Source organism: Artibeus jamaicensis, unplaced genomic scaffold (assembly GCF_021234435.1).
Source record: "Artibeus jamaicensis isolate MK-2021 breed Jamaican fruit bat unplaced genomic scaffold, CSHL_Jam_final scaffold_3151, whole genome shotgun sequence".
NCBI classification, from domain to species: domain Eukaryota; kingdom Metazoa; phylum Chordata; class Mammalia; order Chiroptera; family Phyllostomidae; genus Artibeus; species Artibeus jamaicensis.
The window spans coordinates 2,460,907-2,487,092 of NW_026522037.1; the positions used below are offsets into that span (position 1 = coordinate 2,460,907).

Here is a 26,186-nt window from a genome sequence, read left to right on the forward strand (position 1 = left end):
AAGGTTCGAGAGCAAACTGGGGTGTCTAATTTAATTCCAGTATAAATTTGAGGGGAAAAAAAAGTTCAGCCTCTTGAGGACAGTTTCAAGTTGCCCTTCCTAAAGCTTCCAGCGCTGGTTTCTAGGCTGCCCTCTTTTGGAAGCCGGAGCTCTGCGGGGAGGAGGGAGGAGTGAGAAGGAAAGAAAGGAACGAAAATAGCCGGATCCGAGGGGAACAAGCGACGGTGGCCGCGTTTGGAGCAGGGCGCACAGGTCTCTGTGGCGGCCCGGGCAGCGGGAGGCTCCCCTTGCAGCCCCGGACAGGCAGGAGCAAAGACGGAGAGGAGAGGGGGGTTAAAAGAAAGGAGGTATTGTGTCTGTGTTCCTTGGGGGAGGGGGATGACTGCAGAAATAAAATAAACACAGTCGAGCCGCTGGAAGCCAAGGCTTGGGAAGGGGCCGTGCGTGGGGGCGCAGTCTTAGTGGGCGCCGACCATCCTCAAGTCCTATGCAGAGGCCTTTTTGGTTTCCTAGTAAACCCTCCCTCGCCTGAGTCCCGGTTGCTTCCCAATCCCCTGGTTGCCCTCCAGTATTCGGAGCCCAGACCCTGATCCCCCCCCCATCCCATATCCCCGCCCTAGATCTGGAATGTTTTTATTTTAATATACCTAAAAAAAAAAGTATGTTGAGAGAGCGGGATTGGAGAATACAAAGGGCTTGCAGGGTGGAAAATAACAAAAGCCTATTTTTATAAATGTTTAATGTTTTCACTCCTGGATGCTCCAAGACGCCGTAATTGTGACGGCCGGGTATGTGTGCCATAAATCATTTAGTTGCTAATAAAAATTCTGTCTGTTTGCCCTGGATTTGCCAATGGCGTTTGCATTTTCCAAGGGTGTGCCTAGTCGGCGGGATGAACCGAGCCTGCATTTCATTAGGGCCGCGGTTCCCCGCTCCGGACGTCAAGGCCCTATCCTCCAGCCTCTTCTTCCCGGGCCTTTGTGGCCCCAGCCCCATTGCACCGCCCTCCCTGCACACACTTACACCCGCACGGGCGGAATCGGCTCCGGCGTGGGGCTTGGGCCAGCGGAGGTGGCAGCTCCGCGGGGCAGGACGATAGGACAGGTCCTGGCCACGCCAGGTCGAGCTGCAGCGTGTGTGGGGACAGCGCGGAGGAGCCGCCCGACCCGGCAGTCCTGTGCGCGCCCTGATCTTCGCCCCCTCCGCAGCCCCACACCCTGGTGTCCCCCGCAGTCGCTGGATAAACAGCGGCTGGGAGCCATCTTAGGGCGAGGGACGGATTCCCAGGCTGAGAGATGGGAGCTGCCCGGCCTTCTGCGAAAACCCTCGCCGCGTGAAGGGGGGCTCTGGAGCACCCCTCACCGGCCTCCCAGTTCTGGGCTGACGCCTTCCTCGCACTGGTGGGCCACACTGACATGTAGAAACAGGCCTGGGCGGCCTGCCGGGAGCGGGTGACAGCCGCGCAGCCCGCAGTTTGGCCGCCATCTTCCGCCCCCTCCCCCCACATTCTTCTGTCTTCCCGGCGGGAGCCGAGGCCAAAAGGGGTGTTGACGTAGTGTGTGTGTGTGTGTGTGTGTGTGTGTGTGTGTGTGTGTGTGTGTGTGTGTGTGTGTGTGTGTGTGTGTGTGTGTGTGTGTGTGTGTGTGTGTGTGTGTGTGTGTGTGTTTTGTACTGACTGAGCGGAAAATCGGCTGGAGGGTGGGACCTCGAAACCTCAGACCTCAGTTCCCGCAGAATTCGCCCAGGCCTGTGCCCTTGTCCACGGCCAGCGTGGGCTTCTGGAAGCGAAGCCTTTTGTGTGTTCCCAGGTCACCGGCTCTGGCTCTGTGGCGACCCAACCGACAAAATGCTTCCCCTTTGTTTTAAAACTAAAGGACAAGCCAACCTTGAGCCCAGCTCTCGTGGGCCGTGCTTTTGTCCTCCGGCTCAGCCCCCCCCCCAATTCAGGGCCAAACCCGGCGCTTTCCGGAACCCCGGGGCTGCTGGCCGCGTGGACACGTCTCTCCCCGTACCCCTTCCCCAAAGGGGGGGAAAAGCATCGTTTTTTAGGTGAGGACATCCAGCCACCACCACTCTTCGCCCCAAACGGCCTTCCCAGTGGGGACGTAAGCCCCCGCGCTCTGTGAGGCTGTCGGTAAAGGAGCCTGGGCGGTCGCCGACCTCTCCTGCCCGCTTGGGAGGATCTGGCCGGGTCTTTTAAGCTCCAGTGTCCGAGTCCCAGGTCCAGCAACCTGGGAGCTCCTGGCCCGGACGCCGCTAAAACCCGGAGAGGCCCCGCCCGGAAAAGCAGTGCTATCTCCGTGCTGCCACTGGCCCAGCCGCGATTCGGAGCCCAGCAAAGGTTCGGCCAGCCCTGCTGAGAGCAGCCCCGCTCGCCAGGAACACCAGGGACTCGGCGCCAGAGCCCCGCTCGCAGCCGGGACCAGGGCTCGGGGCGGACAGAGCTGAGGCTGAAGCTCCAGGCCGGGCCCTGCGGATCCCGGCGCCTCCTGGCTCCGCCTCCGGCCCTGGCTTTTTCCCTGGCCCGGGTCGGGTCTTCCTCTCCACTGCTCCGCGTGCAAAGGACGGAGACGGAGACGCGCTCGGTGCGCAGGGGGCTGGCTGTGGCCATAAATCTCCGTACGGGCCCTCCTTCCCTGTGCTTCCCGGCTGCTCCGGCTTATTTCCCCTCGCAGCCTCGGGGGACCCCCAGGCCGTAACTGGTAGAGCAGGACCCCGGTACGCCCGGGACGCCAAGCCAGGAGCTTCCGTTTTCGCCAAAGGGAGATAACGGCTGCTGGCTTGGTGCCGCCACATCTATCCCCGCAGTCGCCAGACCTCGTGGTGGCCCGGGCCTCAGCAAATCGCGCCCGGCCAGGGCACTTACTCCTACGAAGGCTCGGTGAGGCTGGGACGGGTGTGGCCACCCGCTTGAGCGCAACTCCCGCGCCACCCACACCATGAAGGAATGATGCTGGGGTCAGGGGCTGAGCAGCCTCTCAGAACTCTGCCTCTCAGCCCTGTCCCAGCACTCTGCCTTAATCCCGCGCCATCCTTCTGACTTTAGAGCCCTCTTGGAGCGCAGGAAGGGGGAGGGGCGTTTTGTTTGTTTTGCTAGGTGAGGACCAAGCTAGATGTGTGCAGCGGTAATCCTGGAGATGGGTGCTCATGTGCTTCCCCAGACCAGGCCAGCCCGTCTTCTCCTCCATGCCCGGGATACCCTGGGCTTTTTTGTCGTCCACACGCTTTGGCGCGAAGAGCCCAGCCATCGGGGTAGCAGGGATTGGTCGGGGGATGCCTGGTAGGAAAGGCTGTCTTTCTACCCAAACAGTCAAGGGGCGCCCAGAGAGAGCCTTTGCTGTAATAACGCTCAATGCCTCCAGCATTGTTTGCCAGAGGGGTGGGGAACAAGCCTTCCATCTGGTGTCCTACATCACCTGAGCAGGCCAGGCCGAGAATTGGGGACCACTACCAACAGTCAGTCTTTGGTCAGGACTTCGGGTCGGGACAGCCAGGAAAAGGGAAGGCATTCGCCAGCTCCAGGTGCCTCCTGAAGGCCTCCCAGAGCTAGCGACACGAGTGAGAACGGTCAGTGGCAGAGGCGGCAAGCAGGGACTTGCAGCCTCGCTTCCAGGAGCGCTCACCCTTGAGGCTTCGGCTCCTTCCTAGAATTTTTCTAGCACATTCAGAAGGACCGAGGGCTTCCCGCCGAGCCCAGAGGATTTTGAGGGCCCGCCCCGGCGGGCGGCGGAGCGCAGCCTGGGAGTGGGGAGGCTGCTCAGCCGCATTCCCGCCGCGCCGCCCCCTCGGCCCAGCCCCGCCGCGGCGCCCCAGGAAGCGCCTCCGAAAACAAAGCGCTGCGGTTTCAGCCCAAGGTTAAAGTCCACTGTGAGCGTTTTTTTTCCCCCACCGGAATCTAAAAGCGATAGCATTTCTCCAAATAAACCGCCAATAAATCAGCTCCCGGCCGCCTGCTGAAGCGCTCTGCTGACCTTGGGGAATGGTTTTCCTGCTAGACAGTCGGAGGACAGGCGTGGGGAGGGGGGACGCGCTGCCTGCTATGTCCCCTCCAGAGACAGGCAAAGAGGGGATGGCCAAGGGCATTCGTGGGCGTCTGTTGTGGTATTTGTGTGCCCAAAGGGGGTGGAGGAGATTTGCAGTGTGTGTGTGTGTGTTGGGGGCGGTGGGGGGAGGATTGTGGTTATTGGAGCCGTCAGCGCCCAGTCGTGGGGGGCTGTTACCGTGGGCGACGGCTGCTTTGGGGGAGACTGACCACGTGTGCCCCAAGCGGCCTAGGGTGCCTGCACCGGCCTAGGCACTGTGGGGGCCTCCTCCTTTGTCTGGGTGTGCCCGGGTGTGTTCTGCAGGCGAGTTTGTGTGGGTGTGACTAATGGGATTTATGTGTGTCAGTGCCAGGGTGACTAATGGAGGGCTTGGCAGCACGTGTGTGGGGGAGGGGCGCCTAGGTGGGGAGGCAGGGCCCCCGAAGGGGGCCGCCCGGGCTCCTAGAGGTCTGCCTCCCCTGCCGCAGCCCAGTCGGGCCTCCGAACCCCTCCCTCTCCGGCAAGCCTGTACAAGCTGAGAGTTCTGGAGCAAATTCCTCCGCCACCCTGGCCCCCCAGAGGGGCCTCCGACCCTTTCCCGTGCCCTGACCCACGTGGCCCTGCCAATCCCCGCGGCCCCACCCCTTCCGCGAAGAACACTCCCAGTTTCCTCTTTTATAGTCTGAAAATTCCTTTTGTGCAAACTGGCCCCCCTTTGGAGATGACTGATGGCCCCTGACTTTGGAAAGGTCCGGCTGTCTCACAGATGGGAAACTCAAGGTGCAGAAAGAAGTGACACGTTGGCACAGCCAAGAAGTGACGGCTGTCACTTCTGGGGATGCAGACCCGGAGCCCCAGCACCCCAGGGAGCCCCCAGCCCGGCCCAGATTAGCTTCTGGAAGGTAAACGGCCCTCCACCGCCACCCCCTTCACTGCCCTTTCCCATCAATCCTCTCCCTCTACGAGGGCCTGTCCTGTCCTCCCCTGGGGGGAGGTGACAGGTCAGAAGTCAATGGGAGTCCATTTGGCCTGGGGCTGGGTGAGGTCAGGCTGACCCAGGGCACATTCCTGGCTGGAGGGGGCTGTGCTGAGGGGTTCAATGGGCCTGGCCCAGGAGCCGGGGTCGGGAGCTCCCCCACCTGCCCTGCCACCCCTGGGGGGCTCACCTGAAGATTGCCATTTCTCACGGATCTCTCAGCTTTCTGGTCACACACACACACACACACACACACACACACAAAACCCCTGGGTGTTCCTTTCAGTATTCGTTCAGCTACTTGCACACAGGTCTGTCCGGTGTATCTGGGCCCCATAGACATTCCTCAAAAGGGTCCCTGCAACCCAGAGAGCTGGGTGACCCTCCTCGGGTGACCTTCCCGGTGACTCGGTGACTCGTCGGGCTTGGGTGGTAACAGGCAAGCCCGGCCCTCCATCTTCGGTGCCCCATGGCCCATGGCGACATTTCTAGGGAGGGGACAGCAGGGCCTCTCTCCCCCGTCCCTGCCCCCTCTCTCTGTGTCTCTCTGTCTCTTTCTCTCCTCTCAGACGCGCGCACACACACACACACACACTGGCTCTCTCACTCTCTCTTCACCTCCTTTCCTTTTAAAAAATCTTTCTTTGGCATTTTCTTTCAAGCAGAAAATAAAAACATTTCCCATGGCCATAGCTTTGAAAGCTTCCCTTTTCTTGCTGTCTCTCTCGCCCCCACCCCCCATGTCAATCCATTTCCAGAGTCAGCATAAAGTTGGGAACAAACCCGCAAAGATTGAGCTGGACAGGCGCCCCCCCCTGCACTGCCCCCCACTTTCTCTGTGTGTCTTGGTCTGTCTCCACCTGAAGATGAGGGGGGGGCAACACCACACCCTCACACATGCACACAGGCACTACCCCGTCTTCTGAAGCCATAAGGCGTTGCTCAAGAACCTTCTGGAACCAGCCCTGGCTGGTGTGGCTCAGTGGATTGCATGCTGGCCTGCGAACCAAAGGGTCACCAGTTCGATTCCCAGTCAGGAGGGCACATGCCTCGGTTGTGGGCCAGTCTCCAGAAGGGGGTGTGTGTGAGGCAACCACACATTGATGTCTCTCTCCCTCTCTCCTTCCCTTCTCTCTCTAAACTAAATAAAATTTTAAATACATAAATAAAATCTTGGGGTGGGGGAAGAACCTTCTAGAACTAGTTAGCCATAAAATGCCTGCCTTCTCTCTCACACTCCCCTGTCCCACCCTGCTCACCTGGACCAGCTCCCACAGACCCTCCTCTGTCAGGGAGTCACACAGTCAGGTCCTGACCCCCCAGGCCCTCCGAGTGTGACCACCTTTGGAAATAGGGCCATTGCAAGTGTGGTAAGATGAGGTCACCCCGGGGTGGGGTGGGCCCTAATCCACTGTGACAGCTGTCCTTATAAAAAGGGGACCCAGACAGAGACAGCAAGGCAAAGGGCAAGGCCGGGAGCAGACCCTCCCTCGGGGCCCGGAGGGAGCCCACCCTGCCCACACCCTGACCTCGGGCTCCTGGCCTCCAAACTGGGAGACAGGATGCTTCCGGGGTGTGGGTCACCCACCTTGCAGTCCTCAGTGACAGCCACCCTAGCAAACGAATATGTTCTCCCAAACGGAGGCACCCATGGGAGTGAGGCAGGAAACAGGTGAGCAGATGCAGGACGGCCAGGTGCGCTGCTGTTCAGGGGACACTGGTGTATCGGCCAGAATGGGCTGCAGTGACAAAGATCCCCCAGCACACAGAGCTGTGCGATCCCGGCCCGGCGTCTGCGTGAACCCGGGCGCCCTCCTGGGCAGCCGGCCTCCTGTGGGGGCTCCTGGGCAGTGTCGTTAGCACTGTGCTGACTGCATAAAACCGCCCGGGAGGCGCCTGCTGCCCTGCAGGGCTCGGCTCCCACGCGGCTCCTCCCCGCCCCCGCCCCCGCCCCCCACTCAGGTCTGATGCCCCTGGTGGCTAAGGCCTTCCTGAGGCCCCACACCCACTTCATCGCATCTGTCCACTCATGTTCATTTAACAAATAACCACCGGGTGAGGCCCTGACGATAAAGTGACAAAGTGGACCGCAGTCCTGTCCTCATGGGGCTTACAGTGGGACACGTGGCTGGTGAACAAAGCAGGAAGTGTGGCTGTCACTGCCCCCGGGGTGAGGACCAGGCCACTAAGCGCAGGGCCTGCCACTGGGGAGGAAAGAGATGCCCTTGTGGCTGCTGCCCGAGTGTCGCAGAGAGTGCTGGGTGCCGCGGGTCGAAGCCCGGAAGTGTGACGCCCTCGGGTGTGGAAGGACGCGGCGCCCTCTCCCGCTCAGCTCTCCTTCCTCTGCGCGGGGAGAGGGCCAACCTCAGAGCTGCAACAAGAAAGAGGCCCTGCCCAAAAAGCCCTGGGTGGGGTATCAGCCCTAGAAGGGGTCACACAGGACGGACAGCTCTGCAGACGGAGGCTCTGCCCAGCCAGCTCCTCTCCGAGGACAAGCTCATCGGACCTGAGTGACTGAGACAGGAGCCTTATCTTGGCCTTGCCCCAGAGGCAAAACTCCGCCCCCCACCCTGCACCCCTACTCCAGCACCTCCAGTGCCCCCGAGTCCACTCTCCCTCCCCCCACCCTGCCCACACCAGGTCACGATTTCCATTCCTGGCTATAAATGACCACACTGGAGGCCGTGGCCTGGCTTCCTGATACATTGTATCCTCGGCCCCACAATGTCTCCCCTCTGCAGCCTTGACATTCCTCCCATTGGAAGTGGAACCTTGCGTCTTACAGCCAGACGCAAGGCAGTGACATTGTGACTTCTGAGTCAAGGTCAGAAAAGGAGACTCAACATCACCCCAGGTGCTGGGATGTTCTTGAGAGGAACCCTGAGCCGCCAGGTGAGACCCTGGACTGCCCGAGGCCACCACACCCTACAGAGTGTCTGAAGAAGCTCCAGCCACTTGCACAGGCCACCACGGGCAGGTGCTCCAGCCCACAGACGGCCACAGCGAGGTCCGCACGTCAGCCAGAGCCCACCACGAAACTGGTGAGCGAGGGAGAGGAAGATCCTTCTCAGAGCCGCGTTGGTGAGGCTCAGGGCTCTGTCACTGCCTGGGTCACATGGTGCAGCTGAGCTGGGCCGGTCTCTGGCCAGGCCGCCCCTCCAGGTGGGCGCCGATTCAATGAAGGTGAAGTCAGCTGGCTTGGCTGCCAGTCCTCGACCGCCACCCACTCACACCCAGTGTGACATTTGCAAAGCCACTGCCCACCTGTGAACCTCAGTTTACCTGCACAGAAAGGGGACTCTCCCAGGAACAAGTGAGGGCGTGTGGGGGCCTGTTAGGGCCAGCAGATGGCGGCCAAGATGGCCACCTGCGTGAACAGGCACCGGCAGGTTTTGGGGACGCCTGAGGGTCCGAGAGCCCCGTGCCCCAGGGCGACCAGCGCCTTTCTCCCTCCCCTGGCCACTGCACGGCCCGAGTCAGCCCTGCCCGGAGCCAGGGACCCAAAGCTTCCTGACCAGGACAGGGCCACCGCGAGTGGACCGCTTTCCTGGGCCTGCTGACGGGGTGGCTTCAGACGACAGGCACGCGTACTCTCCCAGTTTAGGAAGTCCAAAGTTCAAAACCAAGAGGCCAGTGGGGCTGGCTCCTTCTTGGGGCTGCGATGGGCAGTCTGCTCCAGGCCTGTCCCAGCTACTGCTGGGGGCCCCTTGACATGAAGCTGCATCCCTCCAGTCTCTGCGTCTGCCCTGAGTCCACCCTCACGGGGCCTCGCATCTCCCCTCCGGAGGACCCCGGTCACATCAGGCGGGGGCCCCCTCTCCACCGACTGCCTTTGCAGCCTCTGTTTCCAAGGGAGGCCAGGTGCTGGGGTCCCACAGGCCAGGACTTCAACACATCTTTTGGGGGCGCACAGCTTAACCTTCAAGACCCAGCTGGGCCCCTGGGCCCTCTGCCCTGTCCCAGAGCCAGGACAGGCCCCGGAGCCCTCCCTCCGGCTCACCGCTCCCCCTGCCCGGCCTCCACCGGCCTGCCTGGTGTCCTGGTGCGGGGCCACAGCCTTGCTCTGCCAGGTGTCCAGGTCACTGCCGCTCCGTTTCCAGTGGGTGGCTGGAGCCCAGCGCCCTAAGAGAGGGCTCTTGTTGGGATGTGGGAGCAGAGGCCCAGACAGCAGAAGCAGCTAGTCCAAGGTCACGGGGCTGAGTGGCGATGGGACTTGGGCTCAGACCCTCTGGCTGTGATCCTCTCTCCCAGGTTTCCCATCACCCCTCTTACAACTGTCCCCTCGGGCACCATAACATAGACCCGGCCGCTTCAACCACAGATATTTCATTCTCACAGTCCTGGAGGCCAAAGGTCCAAGGTCAAGGGGGGCAGTTCCAGTGACTGGCCAGGGCCCACTTCCTCGTTCGGAGGTGTCAGGTGTCCCCCCGCGTCTTCACCACACGAGATTCGGGGCAGCTCTGTGTGGTCTCCCAACAAGGGCACTGACCCCCTTCCCTGGGGCTCCACCCTCGGGACCTCCCCACCTCCCCTCCCGACACCACCATGTTGGGGCGCAGGATCCCAACACGGAATTGGGGGGCAGGGACACAAAACTTCAGTCCGTAGTGCAGCCCACAGCAGAGGCCCCCCCCGCACCACGCCCACCCAACACACCTCCGTGAGGGTCCCCTCGCTGAGCGCGCGGAAGGACACCCCTGGGGTAGGGTTTTCCGGGAGGGGCACAAGTTTGCTGGGGAGGCAGAGGCAGCGGCAGGCACCGGGCTGCGGCCCTGCCGCCCCCCTGCAGGCCCGGGCCTGTCCCGCCTCCCGGATGCGCGGGCCCCACTCAGGTGACTGGCAGCATCTCTCTCCCCTTCACGCCTGGGTGGGCTGAGTGGTATTTATTCAAACTTTCATTTTATTGGTGTTTTTGTGGGAAGCGCAGGAATTTTTCATGGCTGGTTTCGGTTCTCTTCCAGCAACGGCCGCATCTTCGTACTCAAGGTACAAATTACGCGTCAACTCAATTCACCGTCAATCAGAGGTGGGCCGGGGGGAGGGGGCTCGGAACACTCTGGAAGCCAGCTCTGGCTGGAGGCGGTGCAGCCTGAATGGGCCATGGCCCCCGGAATGACTGAGGACGGGGACGGGGCTGGGTGGGATACAAGCAGGGTGAGTGGGGAATGAAAACCGCCTCTTCTCCTCCCCTCTGTGACCTGGGATGGGCTCAGTCTTCTGGTCTGTGACACAGGTGCTGAGGCCAGTGCTGGGCATGGGGCCCCATGCACCTTGCGTTCCACTGGGCTGCCCCATGGCCGGGCCCAGGGCCCTCAGCTCAGGGGCAGGGGTGGAGCTGGGCCTGCCCATAACGGCCAGCACAGCCACTGGCAACTTCCTTGCGGGTCCCACCAGCCGCCCAGCTCCCCGAGCCTCCTCCAGGCCAAGGGCTGCCTGGGGCGCACACAGAACGCAGGACTCCACCGAGGGAGGGCCAGGAGCTCTGCCAGGGGGCCACGCCGTCATGAAGCCCCGACTGTTCCTCTGTGAGCCACCGGGAACCGGCCCCCAGCTCCTGCCCCTTTGGACGTGGGGCTGGTGGGTCTCAGAGACCCAGCTCTCCCACCGGGGACCCACCAGGCCATTCCTGGTGCTTCCCATCCCCAGCCTCGATCGGAGGACCTCAGACCACACCCGGGTCCCTGCCCTTAGAAGCTCCCAGGTGCAGGGGGACAGGCCTGGGGCAACTCTGTGTGATGATGCAGGGATGGCCAGCAGTGTGTGCAGGGCTGGGGAGGACCCCAAACACAACCTGGGTGCCGACAACCAGGGTGTCCCCAAGGAAGGGAGGCAGAATGGAGGGTTTGAAAACTATATTCATTTTCGGTTCCGAACATCGGACGTGCCTCCATAAAGCCCCCAACGGCAGTGGTGGGATGGTGGGGGCCTCCAGGCCTCCGCTGGCCACAGGGCGGCCTCTGCCGACCTTTCTCTGGCCCAGACCTGCTGACTCACTTCTGGGGTCAGTCTGCACCCGCTGGGTCTCCAGGACAGTCCAGAACCGCCTCGTTTTTCCGCAGCACCCGCATCTGAGCTGCGCCACAGACCAGGTGGCTTAAACAACAGAAATGTATCTTCTCCCAGTTCTGGGTCGACAGGTGTCTCTCTCGAGGCCGCTCTCCTTGGCTTGCGGTTGTCCATCTTCTCCCCGTGTCCCCCTGGCTTGGCCGGCCTCTGTGCGTGCCTGCGTCCGAATCCTGATCTCCTCCTGTAAGGACACTGGTCCTGTCTCCCTGTGGGCACAGTGGGCGCCGGGCCACGGCACCCCTTTTATCGTCTCCTGCCTATTCCTGCCTCACTTCCCACCTCCCCTCTGGGGTCCCTCACTTGCCCTCCAACCCTCACATCGGGCTCTGCCTCCAGGGAGCCCAAGCACAGACCACCAGGAGTAAGACGGGGCGGGGGACCTACCCTTACACCGGGTGCAGGGAGACCCCCTGACTGGCTCCGGTCTGGCTCAGCCCCCGACCGGAGAACTGCTGCGGCTGCATTTGGACAAGTCGGGGGGCAGACCACTGTCCCTGAGAGCACACAGCCCACTCGGCTCCCTGGGACTCGGCTCCCACTCCCGTAACACCAGCTGAAGACACTGCCTCTCGGAGGTGACACCCAGTGGGGGCTGTACAGGCAGCATGGCTGAACCGAGGGGACGCAGGGATTCGGGGAGCTGTGGACCACACGGTGCTCTTGCCGTCTGTCTGTCCCTCCTTCCCCAACCCCTCCTCTCTGAGAGCTCATTGGGAACTGGGGAGCAGTGTTAAAGCCTCAGAGGGTGGCATGAGTTGGGCCCCCCCAGGCCCCCACCAGGCTGCGTGGCCACCTGGGTCTGGGGTGAGGCTGCAGGACGGAAGCACCTTGCTTGTCAGACGCGTGCCCTCATCCCTCCCACCTCACCCCCACCCGGAGCGGCAGGCGGGGATGGGGAGCCGGCACCACACTGGAGTAAGGGCTAGTCCCGGGGCACTGAGGCCCAGGACAGGGTGTGTGGTGGAGGGGCCTGACCGCCCCAGCCCGCACCGGCGTCTGCTTCTCCCCCCGCAGCCCACGCATGCCTTCCCGCTGCCCCCTCATGCCTGAAATTCCACCCTCAGCCGCACCCCGGGGCCTCAAGTTCTGCTCGGGGAGGAGCCACCTGGTGCCAGGTCTGCAGGGGCTCAGGTCTGGCCAGACTCGCTGGGTCGCCCGGGACAGGCCTTTCTGTCTCTGGGCCTCAGTGCTCCCATCTGGAAAGTGGGGGTGAGAAGGAGGACCCCAGGGAATACAGGGGGCCCTGAGGCCGGTCCCATGTACCCACGTCCCTCCCTGGAGGGGCAGGGTCTGCAGGTCATGGAGCAGGTGTGTTGTGCGGGCCTGGCCCCTGCCCTGCGCCCCCAAAGCTGGCCAGCATCCCCAGGGGCCCAGCAGGTGTGCTGGCCCTCACCCTGCCGGCCCCACAGGAATCCAGGGGCCCGCAAAGGCCGCCTCGGGAAGCTTAATTCGGTTCTTTTCCTCCTGGATCCAGGTTGTCCCTGGAGACCCACTCCCTCCTGGGGATTTGAAAGCTTCCCAGTTGCCAAGGAAGAGGCGGGCCCCGCCCGAGGCGGTGCCAGGCTTCCATTTTAATTAAGAGCATTTTTAGCCTGGGCGGCAGGCTCCCACAGGTGCTGGACATCCATCTCCCGCGGTGGCCACAGGAACGACGGATGTGGGCCAGCCACGGGCCAGGAGCCCCGCCCCTACATCCCCAAAGGCTCCCCCTCCACAGGCGGGATGTGGGGTGCCCTCGACCCTGGCAACCAGGTGGCACGGGGTCCAGGCGGGAGCCCAGCACTGAGGGCACAAAGCCCCAAGCCCCAGACCCCCCTCAGTGCTGGTGTGCCCCCAGTCCGGCCGGCCCAGACTGGCCCCGAACAGCCCACTGTTGGCACCGACCACCTCCGGTCCTGGCAACTTCATGGCCCCTGGTCACCCTGTCACCCACGGCCAAACGGTGCAGTGGGCGGGGTGTGTACCCCAAAAGACATGCCCACCCAGAACTTCCCAGCAGGGCCCTGTGTGGAAGTAGGGTCTTTGACGGCAAGGGTGGTGAGCAGGGATCCCCCTGCGTAGGGACGGGCCTTAAATCCAGTGATGAGTGTCCCCAAAGGCACGCACACACACACACAAGTGCACAGGGAGAGCGGGGACAGAGGTGGGATGGCAGCGACTCCTCCTCAAGCTGAGGAACGCCAAGGGTCACCACCGTCACCACCAAAGCCCGGAGGTGGAGCAGCCTCTGCCCCCGACCCCCCTGCAGGGAGCGGCTGCTCCTTGTCTGGAACTTTCGGCCTCGGTGTGGGAGAGAACACACCTTGAGCCCGACCCAGGGGCCCCTTCTGCAACCCCGTAGGGGGGACGCAGGGGAGGGGGCCCAGCGCCACCTCCCACCCCAGCCGGGGGCTGGGCTCCCCCAGCTCCCCCAGCACCAGGCACGGAACCTGTTCTCCATAAACTGTTTTGAACCGCATTTCATTTTTCTCGCCCAAGAAGAGTCTGGAAGAGACGCCCAGACTCTCAGGGCGGAGGGTGTTGGGGGAGGAGGGACGTTGGTGGTTTGTTGAGGGTTATTTCCTTTCTTTCCTTATTTTTTTTTCTGGCATTTTCTGTCCCTCCTGGTTTTCCTCTAAGAAACTTGGCCAATGGAAGTGGCCAAGTGGGGCTCTGCCCCCAGGGGGGGTTCTGAGATGGGGGCGATGGGGCAGGGCCTGCCCAGGGTCCCCTCCCAGCCCTCACACCCAGCCCTTTCTCCACCTGGGGCCTGGCTGGGGGGGCCTCGTGCAGGGGCCTCCCCAGGGGCTGCCCTGAGCCCCCCTCCCCCGGAGGGTGCTCTGGAAACCACAGGAGCCCCGTTTCCCTGGCAGTGTCCAAAACCAAACCGCCTTTCCGGAACGCCAGCTGGTCCGGTGCGGGACTGGCCCACGGCTCTCCCTTGGCACCTCCCTGGGCTGTGGCCTCACTGTGGCCCCTCCGCTTTGCTGAAGAGGAAATGCTGAGGGAGGGAGGGACTGTTGTCGTGGGTCATGGGCCTGCCTGGCACCCCACCCTGGTGGCCTGCCTGGACCACCCAACCTTCCACAGCTGCCCCCCACAGCCCATCTGCACCCCCGTTCTTTATTTCTTCAGCCTGTGCTCTTCCTCTGAGAAGGTCCCCTCCCTGGAGGACACTCATCTTCTCAGTGACATGCACACCTCAGCCCCTGGTGACGGACCGAAACCCATGCCAGCAGCTGCACCCTCTCCTGCCTCTCTCTGTGAGTCCTGGCAGCTAACGACCCTTCTCCAAAACCCACCCTGGGCCAAGGTTACCCAGCCCTGCCCTCCACCCAGAGTGGTGGCCGCCCGTCGCCAATGCTGAGGGTGAGCTGGGTCCCCACAAAGATGTGCTGAAGTCCCCTCACCCGGTGCCTATGGACGAGAGCTTTTCCGGAAACAGGGCCTTTTCAGATGATCAAGATGACCTCATTAGGGTTAACCCTAACCCAGTGTGACCAGGTCCTTGTTGAGAAGAGGAAGAAGCCCTCGTGGTGATGGGGACAAAGACTGGAGCCATGTGGCCGCAGTAAGGAACACCAGTGGGAGGCCAGCCTGCCGCTGCCCTGCACTGTGCGGGGCAGGAAGGGCCCCTACAGGTTTCAGAGGGACCTGCCGACACCTGGAGCTCAGACTCCTGGCTCTGGGACTGGGGGACAAATTTCTGTGTGTCAAACCGCCCTATTGGCGCTTTGTTAAAGCAGACATAGGAAGCTCAGCCAGCCAACGTTGGACTGATACAGGGTTGCACAAGACCTGTCCCCAGACCCCAGGTGGCAATGACCCCTCCCATTCTACTGAGCTGTCCCGCCCCGTCCAGCCTGGCTTCCCTCCCTGCCTGACCGGCTCCCCCCACCCCCTGCCCCCGAGAGCCACCCTCAGGGGAGCCTTGCTCAGAACGCCGCCCTAGACAGTATATGTCAGCGTGGGGCCGGGGCGTGGAAAACTGGACAGTGAGTGAGCGGGTGGATGGATGATGGATGGAGGGACGGGTGCGTGGACCAGTCTTTTCCGCTACCAGTGTGGCCTGACAGCACTCACCCAGGAGAGCGGAGCTACGGGGCTGGAAACCTGCCTCAGACCCCCACCCCAGCAGGACTCCGATGAGAGCCCACCGAGCCCGCTTTTTCTCTCACTGCCTGGCCTGGGTCGGGGGTGGGGAGAGGCAGACCCCCAGCAGGTGACAGCTGGGAGCCTGGGACCCCACGCGGCTGCGGAGGGTGGGTGTGCCGAATTCCCCAGGGCTCTGGCTGGCCATCTAGCATTCGAACCGCCGGACCCTGAGCCAAGGCCTCCTCACCCCAGACGGGCCCCTGGGGCCAGGGAGGCCACGGGCCAGGCTCGCCCACGGGAGAGGTGCAGGGACTTGGCGAAAGCCGCCCCCACCCACCCACCCCGCTCACTCCTCGGCCTCCTTAATCTGCTCCTGCAGAAAAGACACTGACTGAGGAAGTGGAGACTGCTCGGGAAGGAGCCGACCTCAGCGTTTCCAGCACTCAGGAAGGAGGGGAGGCAGGAAAGCGGGGTCCCTGTGGATTCACCCAACTCCCGCATGGAATCCAGCTCTGACTGCTCCCTCCACCACTTGCCCTGGAGGCCAGCTTGCCTCTGTTTCCCCACCCTTCAGTCACACAGCCTCTGTCCTCCGGCCCAGCTGGAGGGTCCTGAGGCCCCTCCCACAGAGTCCCTAGGCCTGGAGCCCACCGGAGGCTCAGAGAGGGTGCAGCAGGGGCTCCTGCCACCCTGGGCCTCCACTCGACCGTTCTGTGCAATAGGGTTGGCAGTTCCTGGGACGGTGGAGTGGAAGGCAAGCTGCGCTTCTGTGTGGGCCAACCACATGCGTGCAGAGGGGTGTGTGCACCCTGAGTGCGCCTCATTCCTGGGGCAGGGGGCTTCTGAGCCAGGGAGGCTTCCAGCCCGAGCAGGAAACAAGGGCAGGAGCATGCTGGGACCCTGCTCCTCCTGGGCACAACCGTGCAGATGGGGAGACCGGACTCAGAGAGCGTGGGGCCTGCCCCAGCGCCCGCGGCAGTGCAGCCCAGCTTCTCCAGCCGGCCAAGGAGAGAAGCTCCTCCGGGTCTCCCCACAGCCCCTCCCCAGGGCCACTTCACAGCCGATGGCAGGGTGGCAGTCCCAGGCTCCTGGCAGAGTTCACTCTGAGGGCCCCTTTGAGCCTGGCAGTGCTGGGGGGCCCCTCCCAGGGTCCCCCACCTATCCATACCTGCTCTTCCCATTTCTGCAGGCTCTACTGACACCTGCTGGCCATGTGTCCCATCGCCATAGCTACCCTGCTGGGCCTCCAGCCCCCCCAGCAACACCAAGGGGGTGGGGTCACCCTGGGAGGCTGTGACCCTGTGGACACACAGGGTCTGTGGACACAGGGGCCTCTTCTGGGGAGAGCCTCATTACTCCCACTAAAAAACGTGCCCCCACCCTCACCTGGGCCCCCTCTTCCACCCCCTCCCACCCCTGCCCCGTCCTGCCTGACACCCCCAGGCCTCACCACAAGCCCCTAATGGAAGCTCCAATTGCAGCATCATCTCCTCCCAGGCTTCCAGGGTTCCTCTCTCAGGCCCAGGGGCCCCTCCCACCCACTTGGAGCCCAGAGCAGAGGGGCCTCCCATCCGCCCCAGCTCCTCCAGCCGCTCCCTCTGCTATCCCTCCAGCCTCTGCCCACTCCACTCCACTCTTCCATGTCCTGCCCAGAGCCCGCCAACCTTCCCCTGGGCACCTGACACCTCACCAGGTGGCTGTCACCCCTCACCTCACTGTGTGGCAGTCCCCTGGACAACTGTCATCTCTCATCAGGGTCTCAGCTGGGAGGTGGTCACAGAGCAGCTCTGGCCCCTAGCTCCTCAGTAGCCCTGTGTACTCTGCAGGGAACAGCCTCAGGCTGGACCACACGTGCCGTGGCTCCCACCCAGGGGCTCCAGGGAGGCTGTTCCCCCTCCCCAGAATGCTTTTCCCAGATTCCTGTCTCCAGCAAACCCTTCCAGAATATTTGACCAGCCGTAACCACCTGGGGCCCTGCCATCACCTGGGGACAGGTCATCCCCTGCCAAGGTGCTCTGTGGCCCTGTGATGACTGTGGGGTTCCTGTCGTGTCCCAGTGAGCACGGTGGGGGGCCTGCTGATCAGGAGGTGGTGGACAGAGACCTGCTCAGACCAGGGCAGCTCAAGTTGAGCCATGGCAATCATGATACTGGCAGATCCGAAAAGGACTTAAAGGGCTCCGGGTGCTTCTCAGAATGCAATTGGCCCCCCTCTGTAGCAGCCACGTGTTTCCTGTGGGTCCTGACTGGTCTAAGCCAATCAGAGTGTGCTTGTTCCCCTAACGATTACTTCAGGGATGGGACTAGACAAGGCACCTACAGTAACTATTCCAGACTGAGTCCTTAGAGGCAATATTGAGCTGCTGGATCAACCCTGACCTGACATCCACCATATCATTTGTTCATTGCAATAAATTCTCTTTACTGTTAACTGGTTTGAGCTAGATTTTCTATTATTTGCTCCAAACATTCTAACACAGGAAGGAAGTGGGACTGGGTTCCCCCTGAGATTCAATGTAACAATGAGGCCCCTTGGAAGCCAGCCAGCCAGTTTCCAGGTGGCACTAAAGCAAGGAATGCCTCTCTAGCATCAGGGAGGATCAAGCTATATATTAAAAAGCACCAGAAGGCCTGGGAAATGAGCTATTGGCTCTCAAATCCAGCAGTGCCTCGAGAGGCTGGGTGGCTGGCCCGGGGGCAGGGGCAGGCCCCGGCTCACCAGATCTCCGAGCCTTGTCCAGGAGGACCACCGCCGCACCAGGCTGGCCTGCGCCTGCAGCCCACCCTCCAATTCTCCCAGCCAGGGTGCTGCCAGCTTCCGCACCACCCGAACTGCGCTGGAAAACTGCCCACAAGTTGAAAGAGATTTCTTTCCAGCAGACACCACTCCGCGGAGCGGAGCCTTATCTTCCCCTTCCAGAACGAGTGTTGTTCATTTCACTTCCTAAAATAAAATTAAAAGACCTAAACCACAAACTGAAAAACAGGTGGGGCCATTTCAGGATTTGGCTGGAGCTTGTCAAGGAGCTGATAAGAGGCAGCCGGTTGCCAGGTAACAGCAGAGAGCCCACGGGGTGGGCGAGGGAGGAAATGCCCAGCATCTCAGGGGCATCCTACTGCCCCCCAAGAAGGCAGCCGGGCACCAGCAGGCCCAGGGCTCCCCAAGGCCTTTCTCGTTCTACAGAGGTCTCACCCTTAAGTACCGGGGGGCCAGCAGGGACAGGGAGTAGGAGAGAGCGGCCCTCCCATGCAGAAAGAGTGCAACTCCTTCATGCAGCCGAGATGCCAACATGGCCGCTGGGCAGGGTGGGGGGAGGGGTGCAGGCACTTGGAAAGCCTTCGAGAGCAAATGCACCCCTGATGTGGGACCCCAAACCTGGGGCCAGGACTTTACTGGGGGCCGCGGATGGATAACCTGGAGCCGTCTGCAGAGGTGAGCTTGGGCCCAGCTCTGGCCCACGAAATAGCCAGCGGAGGGTATAGAAGTTGCTTGATCAGAGGAATGGTTTTGGTCGAGAGACAGTTCTATCACTGTCCACAAGCCCCCAACAAAATAAACTGTGAAGGGCGCTCAGTGTCCTGGGGGGCCCCGCCCTGCACCCCACCAGCACGCACATTTGCAATGGGCCTGCAGCCTGCTCGGCGGGGCGGGATGGGGGGATGGACACATCACCCACCCCCCAGCCTGCCTCTGCCATCCCCCCGCCATGTCCCCACCTCTCCCTCAGTGTTCACCGTGTTTTCTCTTTCTTCTTTGGAAGCGCACTGTTCCGAGATAATAGCGCTTCTGGGAAACTGGGCTGAGAGTTTTATTTGTTCAAAGAAAACGTTTTTCTTCTGCACACAAGTGCTATGTTTACACCACAGATCACTCCCTCTGCTCTTGTCCTACGCCCACCTTTCTTCTGGCTCCTGTCCCCACCTTCTATTGGGCCCAGGGAAGGGGGTGGAAGGGACGCCGGACCAGCTGGGGAGCCCAGAGAAGGTCCAGGGAGGGGCCCCTTTGTGTGCTGAGCAGGGCAGGGGTCTCAGCAGAGGGCCTGTGGGCTGGAGACGCGGTCCCCATCCCTCAAAGGGACCGCAGTGCAGGGCTCCATGTCATTCTGAGGAGACCTGCCCACACACACACACACACAGCGTTACCAGCTCCAACCCCCGATGACACTCCAGACCTACTGTGTGCTGGGCCAGGGGACACACAGAGGAGCCGCGCCTGCAACCCGAGGACGGGCCCAGGTGGGGTCAGTGCCCACCAGGCGGCCACGCCTGGCCCTGCACCGGCCCTGCCCCAAGTCTGTCACTCACACGAGGACCGGAGTCCCCGCCCCACCCATGGCCCACCACCCTGTGAAAGCAGCGTTTGTCCTCCTTGCTTACTCGTTGCAGAATCTGCTGGTGCTTTCCCGTCAGAGCTTTAAACCCAGTTTGGGAACACAGTCCCCATGTCGGGTTTTTCCCGACCCGACCGGGCCCTGCCGTGGAGTCAAGTCGGACTGAAGCGTCTCTCCTGACACCTTGAACTGAACCCGTCCCCAGAAACCCAGCAGCCAGCCCCGCCCCAGACCCAGGCTGGGTGCTGGGTACACATGCCAGCACCTTCCTGGGGGACCTGACTGACCAGGGGAGGGAATGGCTGAGCCACCGGGCCACCTGACGCAAAGCCATGGTCCATCCGGCACCGGGACGGCGCCTGCTCTTTGTGGGGTGAGCACAGCGGTGCGCCCGGACACCTGCCTCTACGCCCGAGTAACTCTGCACCTCGAAATTTTCTAAGAATGCTTTCGGCTCTGAAGAAAAAAATTCACAAACATTCAGGTCTGCAGGAGCACTCCCCGCAGCCCTGTGGGTAGAAGCAAAGGCTGGAAGCCACCCAAGCGTGCGACCCTCGGGGACCAGTTGGATAACTCAGGTGACAATTAAAGCTGTCACAAATCAGGGCGGGGACCACTCGGCAAGGCAGAAGCGGGTGCACCGGGGACACACAAAGTGTGCAGGGCAAGGCTGTCTGTCAGGCGCGACCCCGCTGTGGGCTTCCGGTATCCTACACGCCTTAAGTCCAAAGAGGAAGGCCAAGGAGACACAGCCTGAAATATGAATATTGGGACAACGTGGCTTTCCGTTTGTTTGCCTGCATTCACCGTGCGGTTTTTTTTTTAAGACTTTATTTATTTATCTTTAGAGGGGAAGGGAAGGAGAAAGGGAGAGAAATATCAATGTATGGTTGCCTCTCGTGCGTCCCCTGCTGGGAACTGGCCTGCAACCCAGGCATGTGCCCTCACTGGGAATCGAACCGCAATCCTTTGGTTCACAGGCCTGTGCTCAATCCACTGAGCTACAGCAGCCGGGGCATCATTGTGGTTTTTAGATGAGCATGAAGGTACTAGGAAGGAAAGGCTGACGGGAAAGCCAGATCCAGTGGGGTGGCGGCCATCAGCAGTGAAGTTTGACGAGGGCGGAGGCGTGCAGGAAAGCAAGCCACTCGTGCCGTATGGAGGGGCCAGACCCGGGGGACAGCTGTCGCAGGCTGCCGTCGAAGTCCTCTGGACTGTGAGGGACACGGTGAGATGCCTGAGGTCACAAGAGAAGGACCGCAGCAGCAGCCGAGGGAAAAGCGTGTCCAGCTGACAGGAGACATGTGGCACCCATGTGTGTCCCCGAGCCAGACTCATCGGACAGCCGAGGCCCCCAGGAAGGCCAGGGCCCCGGCCTTGACCTCGGGCAGGAGTGGCCCATGTGGGCACTGATAGAATCTGTCCTCTCCACGGCCAAACATGTTGGGAAGCACGTGTTTATTCATATAAAAATAAAGCCCCTTGCCTCCCTCACATAGAGAGCGCCTATAAATCAATGAGAGGAAAATCACAGAAAGAGGAAAGTCGCCCTGGTCTTTAAAAATATATAAAAAGATGCTCAAATTTGCTCGTGAAAGAAATGCTCAGGAAAATTACAAGCTACCATTTTTCACGCACCGACTTGGCAAAATCCGAACGTCAGAGGACACCCCCTGTGCCGGCCAGACTGGGGAAGCAGACACTCCTTGCGCACCAGCAGTGGGAAAGGCAGGTTGGTCCCGCCAGCCCCCCGGGAAGACAGTCTGGGCAGCGCCCATCGAAATCACCAGCGCGTGCGCCCGCTAACCCGGCCGTTCCACCTCTAGGAGTTTATTCCACAGGCGCCTGCTCGCGTGTCATGTCTTTAACGTGCAGCACTGGACGCAATCACAAAAGGTGGGAGGCCGTCTAAACGTCCCGCCACAGGACATGGGCTGAGTAACTTGCCTGCCACCCGCCCAGGGGAGTGTCACGCAGGTGTCAAGACAGGCTGCAGAGGTGACGGGGACAAAAACAGGACAAAAACACTGAGGGAGAACCCTTGGAATCCACCCCTTCGTGAAAGCAACAAATGAAACTGGCAAGAATCATCAGGACTGACCTTTCCGGAACCAGAGGCTGGCAGCCACCTGGGGAGCGGCTATTCAAGAAAAATGACAGCGTCTCGGCAGGACCCACGTGTGAACTAACTGGCCGGGTGAGGGGCAGCGGGAGAAAGGGGCTCTGCCCCGGGAATATCCCAGCACACCTTCATCGCTGACCCACGGAATGTGGTCCCATCCCCAACATCACATTTAAAACTAAATCGGGAAGAAAAGGGTAACGTTTAAGAGTGAAGCCTGGGACTTCCGGTCAAGATGGAGGTGTAGGGAAACACGCCTCACAAAAAACAAACGATAGCAAAAAATACAAGTAGACTCCAAAACAAATTTCACCAGAATTGTCAGAAAACCAAGCTGTGAGGACGCCCGACAGCCAAGGATTTAAAGAAGCCGCATTCATCCCAATGGGTAGGAGGGGCAGAGAGACGGAGACGTGGAGGTCCCGCATCCACGTGTGGTGGGTACAAAATGGGAGGGGCACCTCCGCCCCAGTCCAGACCACCCCGTCCAGGTTCCCAGCACCAGGAAGATAAATTCCCATAACTTCTGGCTGTAAAAACCAGTGGGGGTTGTGGGACAAAAGAAACCGCTTCCTGTCAAAGGGCCTGCAGCAGACTCCGCCCTCTCGCAGACCCACCCTCTCTGGGATTCAGCATCAGGGCAACAGCTGGACGGGCACCAGTGGCACAGGGGGAGAAAGTGAGGTGTGAGCCGGGGGACAGCTTCCTCGTTGGCAAAAGCCCTGTCCCCTCTGCAAGCTCTCCCCCACGGAGCAACAGGGTGGTGACACAGGTTGCTCCGCCCTGGCCATTCCCTAAGGCTCTGCCCCACACGGGTGCCTTCTCTACAACAGGCCACCTACCAGGACAGGGAGTCAAAGCAGCTCTGCCCAGTACTCGGAAACAAACACAGGGAGGCTGCCAAATTGAGGAGACGAAGAAACACAGCCCGAATGAAAGAACAGATCAAAACTCCAGAAAAAGACCTAAATGAAATGGGGATAAGCAACCTACTGGATGCGGCATTCAAAACACCAGTTATTATCAGGATACGGCAGGAACTCACTGGGTACTTCAACGGTGCAAAAAAGACCCAGACAGAAACGAAGGTCACTCTAAGAGGAATAAAGAAAAATCTACAGGGAACCAACAGTAGAGAGGACGGAGCCAAGATTCAGATCAACGATTTGGAACATGAGGAAGGAAAAAAGCATTCAATCAGAGCAGCAGGAAGAAAAAAGAATTCAAAAAAACGAGGATAGGCTTAGGAACCTCTGGGGCATCTCCAAATGTACCAACACCCGAATCATATGGGTGCCAGCAGAAAAGGAAGAGCAAGAAATTGAAAACTTACTTGAAAAAATAATGAATGAAAATGTCCCTAATTTGGTGAAGGAAATAGACATACAAGTCCAGGAAGCACAGAGAATCCCAAACAAGATTGACCCAAAAGAGGACCACACCATGGCACATCATAATTAAAATGCCAAAGATGAAAGATAAGGAGAGAATCTTAAAAGCAGCATGAGAAAAGCAGAGAGTTCCCACAGAATGTCAGCTGACTTCTCAAAAGAAACTTTGCAGGCTAGAAGGGACTGGCAAGCAGTATTCAGAGTGATGAAAAGCAAGGACCTACAGCCAAGACTGCTCTATCCAGCAAGCCATCATTTAGAATGGAAGGGCAGATAAAGTGCTTCCCAGATGAGAAAAAACTAAAGTTCATCATCACCAAGCCATTATTACATGAAATGTTAAAGGGACTCATTTAAGCAAAAGATCAAAACTATGAACAATAAAATGGCAACGAATTCACAACTAACAGTAACTGAATTCAAATAACAGACTAAGCAAACCAGAAAAGAAACAGAATCACAGAAATGGCCATCACCGGGAGGGTTATCAGCAGGGAGGTGGAGTGGGGAGAGAGGGGGAAAAGGTACAGGGAATAAGAAGCATAATTGGTAGGAGCAAAATAGACCAAGGTGGGAAGGCCTGGGTGGTGGGGAGGGGTGGGGGGGAAGGCAGAAAACTGTACTTGAACAATAATTTTTAAAATGTTAAAAACAAACAAACAAAATAGAGGAACATTAAGAACAGTATAGGAAATGGAGAAGCCAAAGAACTGACATGCAGGACCCCTAGACATGAACTGAGAGGGCACTGCTGGAGGGAAGCTGGTGCTGGCGGAGGGCAGGAGATACAGACGTGCTGAACGGCTCTGTGCAACCCAGTCGACAAACCCCGAACGTGGGACTTCTCCCAGGCTGTCCGAAGTGGAAACCGTTCAGAAAGGAAAGGGATGGACGGGAACCTCTGGACAAGACTTCAGAGACAGAGGGAACTACAAGGCGCAAGCCCAGCGGCAATGTCCCGGGAGTCGGGGGTCAGGCACCGCAGGGCCGCAGTCGCTCGGGGAAGCAGGAGACTGCCTGCTCCGCCTTCAGGAGGGCGGGAGGGCACCTCGGAGGCTGGCACACCCTGCTTGTCCATACTTTGTGATCACTCATCCAACTGTTTTGTGATATTTTTCTGTATTGGTGTTTTATTTTAAAAAAACAGCAGTCCTGGCTGGAGTGGCTCAGTGGATTGAGCACTGGCCTGTGAACCAAAGGGTCACTGGTTTGATTCCCAGTCAGGGCACATGCCTGGGTTGTGGGCCAAGTCTCCAGTAGGGGGCGCATGAGAGGCAACTGTACATTGATATTTTTTTCCCTCTCTTTTTCCCTCCCTTGCCCTCTCTAAAAAGTAAATGAATAAAATCTTAAACAAAAAAAATACAAAACAGCAAAAGGTACAGAGAAATGCAGGAGCCTGCCAGGAGGGTGGCTGCCGTGTGACTTGGGGCATACCGGTGTCCCCTGGCGTGGGGCCTGGCGTGGGTGGCCGAGGCAGGCCATGGCCACAGTGGGCGGGAAGCCGAGCCGTGGATTTCGGGGAAACAAGGCAGCCTCTCACAGAACGCCCGGCTTCGTTCTGGCCCAGGTACCCGGGGCGGGGCTTGGACTCAGCCCAGGTTAAGGCCGGCTGTCTCTGCACCCAGCCCCACGCTGGCCAGCCCGCTTCTGCCATGACCCCTCCGGGACAGGACCACGGGCCGGTGCACACGTGTGGCGGGCCCACACCTAGTTCTGTGTAAACTGACTCACCCTGATGGGCCTTTTTCTCATGGAAACAAGTCACCCTGCCTGTGGCGACGCCCTGCAACTCGCCTTCGAGAAGAAGGCACCACGGACAACACTGGTCTCCCAGGGTAACTAACACTGTGTCCTGTACCACAACTGAGGGGCTTAAAACAACACGCGTCCATTTTCCGACCGTTCTGGGGGTCAGGGGTCTGACATGGGCCTCACTGGCCGGCTCCGCCTGGAGGCTCCGGGGCGACCCTGTGGCCTTTTCCAGCTTCTGGAGGCGCCCTCCTCCAGCAGCGTGGGTGGGGCCGCCCTTCTCTGCCAGCAGGATAACCTCCCACCTCAAAGTCTGCCCACTGACAGATGGAATTCCCTTTGCCGTGTAGGCTGACCTGGTCATGGGCTCTGGGGACCAAGGTGTGGACACCTTTGGGGGCCACATGCTACCTCCACAGATGGGCTGGTGAGCCGGTGCCAGGACCCAGGCCCGAGGCCGGTGCTCAGGGTGAGTGGGAGGGGGCTGAGACCACGCTGATCCGCAGAGTCAGCTGGAGGTCCCTGTCCCCCCTGGGCACAGTCTTGGAGGCTGCAGGGAATCGCCACTGAACAGGAGGACTTATGGCATCAGAAATTCGTTAATTTGAGTTGATCTGCATTTTGCTAATTTGTACGCCTTAATAATCATGTATGTCCTGGGCAACCAGTATTTTTGAAATCAGCGACCTGAGCGGTTGGGAGGTGACTGGCAGTGACCCAGCGCTGGGCCAGCATGTGCTGTGGGCGGAGGCTAAGCCCCCACCCAAAACACAGCTCTGCCCCTAGAGCCCCCGGAAGCTCCTCCCAACCTCATGAATGTCGTCCTGGGGCCCAGAATCACACCACCTGGGAACCTGTCCTAGGGAACTCACTCTAAAGGGAGACAGCCGCTCCAGCCTGAGGACCCGGAGAGCAGCCTTCCCTGGAAGGGTGACTAATCAGAGACAAGCTAATTGGCCGAGAGCAGGGGGACCAGCGGGTGGTGACAGCTAAGCCCTGTGATTACAATGACGAGTCTGAAGAGCACAGGCCAGGTGCTTTGGTGGCGGTGAGGGGAGCAGGCCCGTAAGTCGGAGGCCCATGCCCTTGGACCCTTAAATAGTACACAGGAGGCCATGGGCGGAGGCTCCCTGGCTGTGGAGCGCAGGGCTCTCCTCTGGACGTCTCAGACTTGCCGGATTTCCCGGGACAAACACGAGGGAAGAGCCTGCCTTTAACCGAATGAGTCAAGTCGCTGGTGTGCAAACAGAATTCAGTGAACACTCACTGTTGAGTCTGGGACAGGCGTGAATGCAGGTGTGCGTGCGAGAGTCTGCGTGTGAATGCTGGTGTGTGCGCATGCATGTGGATTAGAACAGATGGGGCACGGGTGTCTGTGATTGTGGGTGTAAATCCACACATGTGCTCGTGGGAATGGGTGAGATTGTGAACACGCGATGAGTCTGCACGTGTG

The 26,186-nt window shown here is 60.2% G+C and overlaps 1 protein-coding gene across 2 annotated transcripts in view; it reads right to left on the bottom strand.

Annotated features, from left to right (window-relative positions):
• Positions 1–10,540: 10,540 nt before the first annotated feature.
• FBXL18 (F-box and leucine rich repeat protein 18) overlaps positions 10,541–26,186 on the bottom strand; it is a 42,988-nt gene continuing 27,342 nt past the window's right edge. The window contains exon 5 of one of the 2 annotated variants that reach the window (XM_053656972.1): positions 10,541–11,245. In XM_053656972.1, the coding sequence (XP_053512947.1) occupies positions 10,855–11,245 (391 nt within the window). In that variant the 3' untranslated portion in view covers positions 10,541–10,854. Of the gene's footprint in view, positions 11,271–26,186 lie in introns of both variants that reach the window. The other variant, XM_053656973.1, reaches the window with a different exon arrangement.